This window comes from Formica exsecta, unplaced genomic scaffold, assembly GCF_003651465.1.
Source record: "Formica exsecta isolate Colony F162 unplaced genomic scaffold, ASM365146v1 scaffold32, whole genome shotgun sequence".
NCBI classification, from domain to species: domain Eukaryota; kingdom Metazoa; phylum Arthropoda; class Insecta; order Hymenoptera; family Formicidae; genus Formica; species Formica exsecta.
The window spans coordinates 979,255-992,026 of record NW_021850453.1 but is presented as its reverse complement, the minus strand read 5'-3'; the positions used below and the strand labels follow the sequence as shown (position 1 = coordinate 992,026).

The 12,772-nt window shown below is 36.1% G+C and overlaps 1 protein-coding gene across 1 annotated transcript; it reads right to left on the bottom strand.

Annotated features, from left to right (window-relative positions):
- Positions 1–1,175: 1,175 nt before the first annotated feature.
- LOC115238110 lies at positions 1,176–12,660 on the bottom strand. Its single transcript, XM_029811673.1, has 9 exons — positions 11,840–12,660; positions 7,798–8,796; positions 6,907–7,200; positions 5,357–6,156; positions 4,611–4,778; positions 3,856–4,096; positions 3,233–3,359; positions 2,961–3,142; positions 1,176–1,904 (listed from the first exon to the last, which is right to left on the bottom strand). Exons 2-9 carry the CDS (start codon positions 8,680–8,682, stop codon positions 1,659–1,661), a joined length of 2,943 nt encoding a protein of 980 aa, XP_029667533.1. The 5' UTR covers positions 8,683–8,796; positions 11,840–12,660; the 3' UTR covers positions 1,176–1,658.
- Positions 12,661–12,772: the final 112 nt, after the last annotated feature.

Here is a 12,772-nt window from a genome sequence, read left to right as displayed (position 1 = left end):
TATATATAGATTCGATATGCAAATAATTATAGCAAATTACATCGTTCGTTCGCAGTGCGGGGGAAATGGGAATACCAAGCGGCGCGATTATCATGTATTAATGTAAAAATGTATTCGATTTACATATACGTATATGTTAATGCAACACGATATACACACGGCTGTTTCTTTAGAATCGACGCACGTTAACGCTTTTGCAACATACCGTACTTATTACACGTCACTTATCTTCTATTATAAGCGCAGTGTAATAGTGAGTTACGTTGATATCGATCTTTCAATTTATAAAACAAACATGTCTACGAAGCTAGCATCTTAGCGATTATTCCTCCTCCCTCTTCCCTTTCCCGTGTTGTAACAATATTTATGACTGATTCACGCGATAATTTTATGTTCTGTTTGCTATTCTATATGCATTTCTGAATAAATTGCGAGTAATGCGCGATTTGAAAGAGAGACAACTGGAAACATTTTTTAATTGAGACCTTGATATTTTTCTTATTATTAGCAGATGACAAATTGATAGACAGTCTGGGAAATTGTATAATCGCTTTTTCATGGAATATGTATGTGTGTGTATGTGTGCCACACGATTCATTATATACATATGCGAGCGTTTGATTGGCTAAAATTAATATATGTATGTAAACGTTATTACCTTACAAAACAAAAAAAAATATCAATAAAAAATATGTACATGTTAATAAAAAAGAAAGACATTGTCAGTGCTGAATACTAGAGTAGAGTTATTGCGTTTTGCAAACATTGCGGTTCAATATCTCCATTATTATATCGAATATAACAACTTTGAGCAATTAAAGATAGTACACTTTTGTACACTCAAACTGTAAATTATAAGAATCCAAGCCGACAGTTTCAAACAGAAAAAACGCAATCGATATCATGGATTAGATAAGTGAGATATTTGACTAAAATTTTATGTTTTTAAAAATCACTTGATCGTTAAAAATGCTTCTGTTAATTATAGAAAATTTAAACATTATCAAAATGCAATAGTTGCAGTACGCAATTATAACAATTTAAGATGATAATCTTATTTACTATATCTTAACTGTACAAAATTCTTAAACAACACAACACTAGGATATTTCGTCTATCGTAGAATGTCTGTGTTTAATTATTTTTAGTCTCTTTATATATTAAAGATACATATAGTAACTTAATGCCATCTATGAAAATCGGGCACGAACTTATGCAATCATCCAATACATTGAAACTTTAGTTCCAATGTGAATAGTAAAGAAAGAAGAAAATAGAAGAAAGAAAGAGAGAAAATTTATAAAAAGAGAAGAAGATATACACGCCTGCGTTTAAATCAATACATCGCGAATATAAAATTACCCGTATTATAAATTGCTCCTTATCAGATTCACAACTCGAATACTTAGGCTATAACAATTTCAACAATGTTACATCTCGTCGGTACTCTTTCTCTCACAGTTTGACTCACAGTCCTGAAGGTTTTCTCGCGATGAACGTGTCGTGAATCCATAACGTATCCGTTATGTACGTGAACAAAAAATCTTCATAGAGTTTAAATCCTTGGCTCCCTCGAACACTTCTAGAGATCAGTCTTGGTGTAGAGTCCGCGACCAGTCGAACTCTATTCCCGTGTCTATATTAATCATGATTTCTCATCATAATTTCTTGTAGAATATTTTCTTGATAGCTTCTTTCCTTTCTGGCGACACGAGAGCCAGTGGCGTCTTTCCCTGTTGATTCTGTATATTGGTCTGACCACCGGCTTGTATTAGGAGCCGGCAAACCTCCTTCTGCTTCTCCAAAGTCACGGCATTCGAAACTGCCGCGATCATGTGCAACGGCGTGTTGCACATGTAATTGGTCTCGTTCACGTTCCTTGAAGTAGCCTTGCACAGTAGCACCTGTTGAACGCGAAAAAATTCTGCGTGTAATTTCCGCGAACGATAACTATCACGATATATCGCGCATCGCGTGCATGATACAAAAATTTAATCCCTCCCCGAATCGAATCTCTTTCTAGAAGTTATCTTATAAACAATTTATTTTTAAAAGGTATTTTTTAAGGAATTTCTTTAAAAAGATTATATTTTAAAGAATATTTAGAATATCCCTTTTGCATCCTTTTTATTTTATAATTTTTTAATCAACCATTGGTTTTATACTGTCTGAGTGTATCATTTATAAATTAATTAAGGGAATTATGTTAATTATTATTAATATAAGTAAATTCCAATGTGAATTTATTGTTAAATAAATGTCTTCTATGTATGAGAGAGATAAAGAATGATGCTTCAATAGGTACATTTTTTCTGTTAAGCAAATATCGTATGTGTTATATAAATGCGACAGAAGAAAACGGGTTAGATAGCCACTACATTGATTTTTCATTAACGCCCGACGCATAACGCGGTATTGTTTTGTAATTGTTGAATATGATAATCCATTATCGACATAATGAAGTTTATGTCACGAGGCCATCGCGCGAGCTTCTAGTTAAACAAGAGTGAAAGAATTATTCCTTGCTCTCTATAACCATTTCTGATTGATAGATATTTTCCACTACATGAAAAAAGAGATTAAGAATTAATAATGTCTCATTTGAACACATATAACTGAACTTCAATCACAATTAAACTACAAATTATGTTTCATGTTAAGGTTTGCTTGAAATCAGCTGTTTACGCTCGTCAGAAAATTAATGCGGTAAACTCCCGCACAATTTTCAAAATTTCAAAATTTTTTAAAAACTTCATTGTCTCTGTACATCGAAACAGTTCGCTGTAAGAGAATCGCGAAACTTTTTATATATCGACAGTTGAAGATGATTTCTTCGTAATTTCAATGAACAGCGCATTGCAGACCGTATAAATATCATTTTATCAAAATGCAATAGCCCGCGATACGTGATAACGTTCTCGCAAATTTTGAGGAGGGAAATCTCTCCTCGGGTGAATTACCTTGACGAGCGTGGGATCGCAACTCAACGAGGCCGCCATGTGTAAAGCGGTGTCACCGCGCTTGTGCTCTTTGATATTGAGATCCGCGCCGTTTTCCAACAGCAGACGCGTCGTGACCAAGGACTTGATACCCCGTCCGGTAGGATCGTGCGATTCGACCGCTACGTGAAGAGCTGTTTTACCTGGAACGATACACAAACACGCGTTCTCATCCCGCTTATCTCAGATTGGCAATCTCACCCTCTTTAATCTCGTCTCTATGCTTAACTAACCGTCGTAATTGCAGTTGGAGAGATTAAAAACGGAGTTGCCTTCAAGCGTCTTCAACGTTAACAACTCCGCCAGGACCTCCCCGTGAGAATCGCCTCGCGCCGCGATAGAGTGTATCAGCGTGTCACCCTGAAATGAAAAAAATTATAGTAGCATTGGAAAACTTGTTTGCATAAAATGCATAAAATTATCTTCAAAATTAAATCTTTCGTTAAAAACGTTTAATTACGTTTGCTCCTCTTTTTTAAGAGCATATCGCCATTATCCGTTAATCACTTATCTGTTAAGAAATGACTTACTGAAACTTCAGACAAAATGTCTGAAATTTCAGGAAAACGACTTTGATGATTAAGACAGATTGTCTGAAATTACTTTCAGTGATTGTATACAGTTAGTCGCTTGAAAATATGTATTTATTAAGAAATAATCGTGCGATTATTATTTTAGCAATAAGAAAACTTTTTCCACGTAATAGGAATCGTTTTTCACGTACAAAGACTTATCCGAATGTAATACATTCGATTAAAACGAGAATGGCCGTATGTAAGTGCGATTAATGAACCGCCCTGCAAAAGCTACGAGTTTCGCTTATGATAAGGAATCCGACATATGTGACAAAACTCACACGTAGGAGATATAATCTTTGGTTGATATCGAGCCCTTTCTGCAACATCGTGGCGGCCAGATATCCGCTGACGTACGGCATTTCCGGACAATTCATAGCGGCCAAGTACAAAGCGTCCTCGCCGCGATTATTCACCATCGATAGGGCGCCCGGCATGTTGCCCAATCTCTCGACCAACGGCGCCAGATACGCCTTCTTCCTCGTTAATTCTTCCGGATTGCCCACCAGGCACATCAATGCCCTATTATTTATATAATATGCGTATAACGACAACGTTAACATGACGCGATGTCGAATTAAAGGCTAGTAAATCGAATATTTTTTTATTTAAAATGTCTTGTAAGATCTTCATACTAAAAAACAAATTAATGGAAAATATTTTATAATATTGTTAATTAATTACACAATATATACATATACACACGTACTAATTAATATTTTATAACATTTATTTATTGCGATAAATAGCTTTTTCTTATTAACAAGATAAAAACCTGAAACATGGTTTAAATAAAAAATCCATTGCAAGTCAAATTGAAATTGAGATTAAAAGTAAAAGAAAAATTTTGATTTTGGTAATTAAATTGCATTATATTTAAATGACAGAGTTAATTTTTTTAATGATTACATAAAAATGGTATATCCGATGATATCAATCAATATATTTAAATATATGTATAAAAGACGAAGAATTTTTTTACATATACGCGCTTTATTAATACATTTGCATAGAAAATGAAACGAGTCACACTTACGTATCGCCGTCCTCGTCCGCGGCTGCTAATTCCTCTACGGATTTCTTCAAGAGATTACTCATGGCTCTTTCCACTTCCTTAGGATGCAATCCTTCCTTTAATCTCTCGCTCGCTCTTACGGATGGCAAGTTTAACGAAGGCCACGGTAATATGCCCCGATTCGAGTTTCTGACGCAACAAATCGGGTCGTTAACCACACGTTTTATCATATCTATTCATGCGAGAGTCATGATAATTATAATACATATTTTAATACTCGCGATATAAAAACTATAGCTTTCATGCAAATTAAAATTATGTTGAAGAATCGATTAAAAAGAAGATATTTATTCATATGTAATGCGAGAGAGTTCAGAGATTACTACTTCCAATTTATAATTAGTCTCTGTATATTTCATATTTTTTTTAATATGACATTGTCAGAAGACTTAAATAATTAATTCATCGCAATATTTTTTGCATCACATCAGCTAATGATACGCAATGAAAATGTGCCTAGAAAAACATGAAGCACATTTTGGAGCATATCTTGATCTTGATCGTCTTTCCGAGAAAAAAAAGACTTTACTTTAATAGGATTATTTTGTTCAAATTTGGCGAGAAATTTTTAATTTGTATTTATATATCTAATAAAAATTTTTTTAATATATTTTTTTCACACATCGTCAATATTTCACAAATTATTTTACTTATTCGCTCCTCATAATTATAAATATTTCGCATCCCGGAAATTTTGTCAAGCTTACCTCTGCGGACGACTGGATACAAATGAGGAGAAGACCATCGGTGGTATCTGATAATTATTGGGTGCAAATGTCGATGATGCCTGGTTGTATCTTTTCTCTCCGTTGGTACGAAACATCGCGTATTTCTTCCGAGACGCGTTTTGCTCGGTCATCTTCACGGATCTCTCGTTATTATTTAAGGCGATATTGTGCAAGGTATCGTGACACATTGACACGTCGACCTGAGGGTTCTTTAAGCTCGCCTCGTAATATCTTTGATCTAGACTAGGAGTCGCTTGGGAGCTATCAACCGCGCAATTCACGAGCGTGCCTCCGCTGGTGCTCTGCTTGCTCGTGTAAACCGACATGAGGTTGCTGATGGGGTTCGCGTTAAGTACGCTCAAACAGATCGGCTTCTCGCTCTTTCGCGCGTCGCTCGCGGGACACTCTCGCTCCAGATTGTTCTCCAACGTTCCTCGTACCGGGGGAACGCACCGATCGTTATAGTTTGACGAGAAACACGGGGCGTTCGAGGCTACCTGCGGCTCGTTCAGCGACTCTTTGTGTTGCTTGTCCTCCTCTATGACCTGCTCGACGAGCTGCAGCAACGCGCAATCGATGGTATCGCTGCTGTTGACGATGGTCCCCGAGGAATCGTAGGTGCCCCTCCAATCGGACAGCGTCTCGCCGAGCTGTTCCTCGAGCTGGTAATTCAGGGGTGTCTGGTAATTCAATGGGCTGGGCACATCGCTGTAGGATTGATTAGAAGACGAGGACGAGGAGGACAACAAAGCTTGCGGCGCTCGATAAGTCGAGGCGACCTGAACGAAAGAGAGACGTCCGATTAATCGAAATCACCTGCTATCGAATGGATTCATTTCACGTTTGTTTATCACGATGAAACGCGCGTGACAAATATCAGCAACTACGACATAAATTCGTACAAGTTGTCAGATAGTTGTTCGACTATTTTACGAGACTCCGTGGAACCGTGATAAAAGCATGTTTTATGGATAGAACGGAACAACGTATCGGTTGCGAAGTTTTAAATATTCAAACTTTTTTTATTACGCTTCTTTTTTTCCCACATTGCAATGAATTTAATATCCGACAATAGAATGTTCTAAGATATTTTACGAAAAGCCATAAAAACATATGTCTGAAAAAATGACATTATTATATCAAATAGCTTAATCAGATAAGAGACGATCACAGATATATAAACGGAAGAGAAATTTGTACAGATAACATCGTAAAAGATACAGACCGTTGAATGTATAATAAAAATATCGTCTACAAAAATACCGAAATCACCAGGTTTTGAGATAAATCACGCCAGCTTGATACCGATCTACTGCAGCGAATAAATTCAAAGTCTGTAAAAGTGATTCTCGCGGCTCTATTCCGCTCGATCGAGATCGCGGTTTAGGATGCGATAATCGTTATTTAATATCGAATTTTTTCGACGGATCGCTCTTCATTATGCGCCGCGGTTTTACTTATTCCAAGCGCTGTTTATGCGCGCGTCGCTCTTCATGCATTTATGCGGATTATCGGGCTGCGGGGCTTACCTGCGGTGAACCGAGCGGGCTGCCGATGACGTTGACGTGCATCTGCGGCGACTCCGAATTCGTCGCCGAACCGGGTGACTGAGCGCGACTCGAGGCCCGACTGTTCGACCTTGAGACGACGTAGTTGTAGCTGCTCGCCGGGGAATCGGACCAGGTTTTCGCGCTCCTCGGCGATGGGATCGAGTGGCTACCGGCGTCTGAGAGTATCGCCGCTTGAAAGCCGTCTCGCGACAGGATGTCCATCAAGGACTCTTCTCCCGGCTCGTTGACGATTATGGAGGGAAGTGCCGCGGTCTGAAATAAGATAAATTCTTTCTCGTTTAACTAACAGTAAGCAGAACAATTTGGAAAATTTTTCTACGTCGTATGGTGTTTCATACCAATATAATAATTTCAATTGTGTGTAATTTATGCTTTGCTTCATCGATCGATTAAATAATTATGTAATCGCACGATTGATATACATAAGGAAACAATCTTTATAACTGTTAACCAATTTTTTTTTTTTTTGTTTCTAAAACGTAGTCACAAAGTTTTGTTTGCATAAAGGAAAATTAATAGTTAAAAATAATAATATGGCTATTTAGTACGTATCAAATATGATATTTGCAGATTAATCAATTTGATTTGTTTTTACATGATATTAAATCGTAAATATAATTATTATCAAAATATTCCATATTAATAAAAGATAGACATAATTAACTTTTTTGGATTCTTCTCTTTTCGTAATTTCTATGTAACTTTATCTGGAAAAAAAAAAAATACGCGTCAATATTCAAGCTCCCGTGATGTAACGATGATCTTAAGTGAGAACCGTGCACAATCTTGTAGGAACGTTATCGTACGTCGTATTACCACATAGTCTCAATGGCAATTTAATAGACTTACGTCACCGCTGGGATCTCCGCTGTGAAAGATATCATTCTCTCCGGTCCAACCAGGGTCCATCGCTAGACCTGCGACTATCGCTCCGATCGACGACGACTGATTATTTCGGCAGTTTGAGTTCGATAGTTGATCCAAGCAGGGATTGAGTTTCTCGCTGTAATCTTTGTTCCTCAAAATCTGTTCGGCAGTCTTATCATAATCTACCGTCACGTGAGCTACCACGTCCACGCTGTTGTTGGCACGCGACAGACAGCTCACCATGGAATAGGGATGGCCGGCCCGCAGAGGTTGGTAGTCGGGCTTGATCGGTCCCCGTTGAATCAGATCCCCGTGCTTCTGTCGTCGCTCCTGCTCGGTTTCCGAATCGTCGTCCAGGGAATTACGATCGTCCAAAGAGAGACGTCGTCGTTCCTCAACGTCGCGGATATTGAGCGGTAGGCAGTTCTCGTTGTCCTCGATCGTGATGTTGTCACGATCCTCGTTGTTGTTTACGTCTTCGTTATCCGACTGACTGCTCGCTCGCGACTTGCAGGTGTCCCGATACTCTACATTGTTCTCGCTGTTGATGCGACGCGTCGATCTATCGACGTTCTCATTAGCGTTCTTCTCGTTGTCGTCGTCCTCGTCGAGCGTGAAATGTAGATTCTCGATTTTCTCGATTATGTCCTTGAACTTGGTCAATTTCTCGCGAAAGTCTTTCTCGAGATCGAAGCTCTTGTCCACGTCCGCGCTCGAGCGACACGACGTATCCGGGCTGGTAGATATATCTTCGGCCGATCCGTAACCCTCCTCCAGAGAGCTCACGGATGAACTGTCCGGAATCGAGACGCGTTGCAACGCACGCTCCTCGATTCGGATCAGCGTGATATGACCGGGATTCGCCATGTTAATTGTGGGTTTTTCCTAAATTTGCGCAGTCCTGATTAAAGACCGTCTTCATATGTTTCCTCGCTAATTTTTAATCCCTTTTAGTCCCGGAAATTCTGTTCCAATGTGAATCTGTGAAATAAATTGCCGCAAATTTTATAGATCATAGCATAAAGATAATTCTATTAAATTAATTAATATTCTTTTTACGAATATATTATTAATTAAAAATAAAAACCATGTAAAAGATTCATTAAAAAATATTTCTAAATATTTTTAATTTCATGTATTTATTTATTGCAGTTTGTTAAAGATTATATTTATTTATATAATATTTTCATTAGATCTAATTCACCTATCTATAATCACTGAAATTTCTAATCAATAAAGTAAAATATTCGATATCATTCAAATTATTTTAAAATTGCCCAAATAATGTCATATAAATTAATCTAAAAATCTGTCATCTAAAACTTATCTAAAATCTAATCTAAAATTTATCATCTGAAAAGCATTTATGATATTTTATTATAGAAAACAATACGACGCACGGTATAATTTGTACATCTAAACGCTCGGCGCAGTATATTCGACAAGAATTAATAATAAAAATGTAATAAATTTTTTGGAGATATTTTTCAAAAGATGAAATCTAATCATGTCTTTTCCAAACCGCATCGCTCTCTTTCTTCGCGTCATAATTACATATACAACATATACAATTACAAGTGCCGTCTTTCTTTATCTTTTTTGGAACTTTTCGCGCGATCGTTGCCGCCTCAAAAGTATTTATAGAGCAACTTAGCGCTACTAATAAATATGAATGTTTTCCGTTATGCGTATTGATATCCTGAACTATATTTTTTTTGTTATTTGACAGCTTTTTATCATTCGATAACGCTCGTTCATTAACACCGCGCATCGTGTGTTTGATGCGTAAAAAGAGGAAAACAACGCGTAATACACATTCTTGCATAAATTTTTACTATATCAAGAAGCAGCTTACGCGGTAATTGAAATAATGGTTATCAATAAAAGAAATGGCGAAGTCTTGTAACAGCGTGTGTGAAGAACAATCGTATTATAAATAGAGTTTGTTAAAAATATCACGATAATTTATATTCCCGAGACAATAAAGATCGTATTATTTAACAGATGATTGTTATATCGATGAATAACGCTCATTAGATGCGTGATAAGACTTGATTAGTTTCAATCACTATAATTAACAATATTTCCTCAAATTATTTTAAGTGTGTTTTATATACTATAATAATTTATCTTATAAAACTAGTTGGATTTTTATTTCTGTAAAACTTTTGAAAAAAATAGAAATATTAAGAATAATATTAGCTAATTTTAATTAACTGGTTTTTCCTTTGTATGAATTATGATTTATATGTTAATATAATATTGAATTGTTGGAAAAGTTTTCTAATCTTTTTCTTAAAATATATAAAATAAAAAAATTATAAACAGCATTTTAAATAATTCAATATAATGTGATTATATCTTTTCGTTGATAATTCAATTCAATCCGTTTGTTGTTTTCGTTACTTTAAATTCGCTGCGAAAACTTTGATCGAAAAGGCCAAGAGATCGGATCTCCGTGACCGGATATTCGATTAACAAATTTTTCTAATAATAAAACCCTTACACTAGTGAATTAAACATCTGTTTATATAAAACATACTGCGCTTAGAGAAAAAGCAATGAAAGTAACAAAATTTATATAAACATTTATATAATCTAACGATAATAAAAGTTAGGATTATAAATTCTTTTTAATTTGGAGAATTTTTCAAATCTCACAAACAAAACTTTCTTTTCAAATTCTAACATTTTCTATAAAGTTTTTCGATTCACGCTTCCAGAATTCTATCAAAAAATATTATAATTGTCAAATTGATCTCTCTCCTGATAAAAATAAATTAGAAAACTCCGAAAAACATTGGATCATTTAATCTTCATGAAACATATACATTGATATAAAATAAAAAAATAAATCCATTAAAATATAAAATAAATAAAAAATGTTAATAAGATTTGAACGAATTGTGTATATCTTGTAAAACATAATATAAATATTTAAGTCTCATAAATTAATTCTCTATTCCCCCTTGTCAAAGCATTTTTTGACGTGTATTTTTGCATCTATAATTAGAAGAAAGTACATGATCAAAAACAACAAGAAAAAAACGCGCGCGATCATTAGAAAATTGCTAGACTTCCAAGTAATAGTGTATTAATGTGATGACAAGAGTTAGTTCTCATCTGCAACAGACATGCGACTATTACGCACGCAACTTGCGCACGCATAACTCACAAGTGTATAAAATTATACTGCATAACAAAGTTTTTATTATACAAGTGTAATGAAGTATCTCTCTCTCTCTCTCTTTTTCCGCGATAAAAAAAGCAATGTTATAACGCTTCAAATCCATTTGTCTTTCTCTCATCAACGATTATAGAGCGATAAACGATGGATAATGAGAAGTGTTTTCCAAGAATAAAACTTCAAAGACGCAAATAGATAAGAAAATCTTATTCTTTGATATCTTATATAATTTTAGTCTTTAAAAATCAATAATTTCGCAGAGACCAATATTTCAGCTTGAGAATTTATTTTAGAAAAATTCTAATTCAAGAGAGTTTATCGGCTGGAGATGTAAAAGTTAGAAAATTAGATTCTCTCTAACTTCTCCCTCCATGATGGTTTTTAATCCGTTAATTGATTCACAAGATAAATTAATTAAGCTATGGTTTATACACAGCAGGGTTTTTTCAAAAAAACTACAAATTTTTTTATTTTGTAGAATAGCTTTTCTTTTATTCGTAAACCCATGTAATATTGTATATTTTTGCACAATTTTACATAGACATGCAAGAAAAGAAAGTATGAAAAGATTGAGGAAAATGATCGTGTTGTGAACGTTTCTCTAAATTTGGTATATAAAAAATCTGAAGATTTCATAGAAAATTCTTTTTTTCATTTATAAATCTCTATACAAAAAAACATTGTTTACGTAATTATTCAATAGTTCTTGCACGATACGGAATTCAAGTTATTTCTTGCAAGAATCGATGTATCTATTCGTAGATATTAAAAAGTGTGTCGGAAAGTAAGCTGATTAAAAAATATTGCTTCACGTAGCGTAATAGGGTAATTAATTACCACGGGCGTATCCTCGGGACGTCGAATCGATGGAGGTTGCAAAATTGCGTCGCGACAGGATTGCGTTTTGCGACAAAAACCGTCGTCGAAACTCGCTCTCGAATTCGTCGAATCGCGCAAATCCGGGTGTCAAAGTAACGCGCATTTCACGCGGCCTTCACTCGCGAGAGACAAGCGCTCCGAAAGACTTCGCTGGTCTTATGCGCCGATCTCGAACTCGCGATCTCTTATTATCGGCACGCGATATTTTACATTCCTCACACTGCTTTCATATCTTCGTCTCCACGTATCACTCTCAAACGTTCCGTTTTTGCTTCAAAGCTCGAGTTTTTTTTTTTCTTACGCGCTCGCACTTTACGAAGCCGATCGCTCTTGATCTTCCGCGTGTACGTTGCGTCTTGTAAAATCTAATTTAGAACGCGAGCGTAGAGAGAATGTCCATCTGTATATTTCATCATTTTTTGGGGGGAAAGATATATATATATATATATATTTTTTTTTGTGCTCTGTGAAAACGCGCCTTTAATTTGATTAGATTTTCTCTTGGCAGCTTCAGTTACGCGAGAATCGAGTTCATCAAAACCTCGGCGAAAGATCTCATTTGCGATTCTGTGAACGATCCGGTGCACACTTACGCATGCACGCACGTACGCACGCACACGCGTACGGGCGGACCGAACGCCCGCGCGTTCTTTTCGCGCGGCTTCGGAACCAGTAGTTACAGTCAGTCGGATCACGCGTGTACGCAACGACCTTCGACGCCGAAACGCTTCACGCCGCTCCAATATAATCGAGCGACAACACACTCGCGGGATCCTTATCTCGCGTCCGTGACTTTTACCGAATCGGCGACGGGGCCCCGTCGATATATATATATATATATATATATATATATATATATATATATATATATATTTTGTGCTCTGTGAAAAC

Bases quoted from the DNA above. Each gene is read 5' to 3' on its own strand.
- LOC115238110 (XM_029811673.1), bottom strand. From the start codon at position 8,682: ATGGCGAATCCCGGTCATATCACGCTGATCCGAATCGAGGAGCGTGCG. The intron at 7,201-7,797 runs GTAAGTCTATTA...ATCTTATTTCAG, and splicing joins GCGGAGATCCCAGCGGTGAC to ACCGCGGCACTTCCCTCCAT. The intron at 3,143-3,232 runs GTTAGTTAAGCA...GTATCGTTCCAG, and splicing joins CTCCAACTGCAATTACGACG to GTAAAACAGCTCTTCACGTA.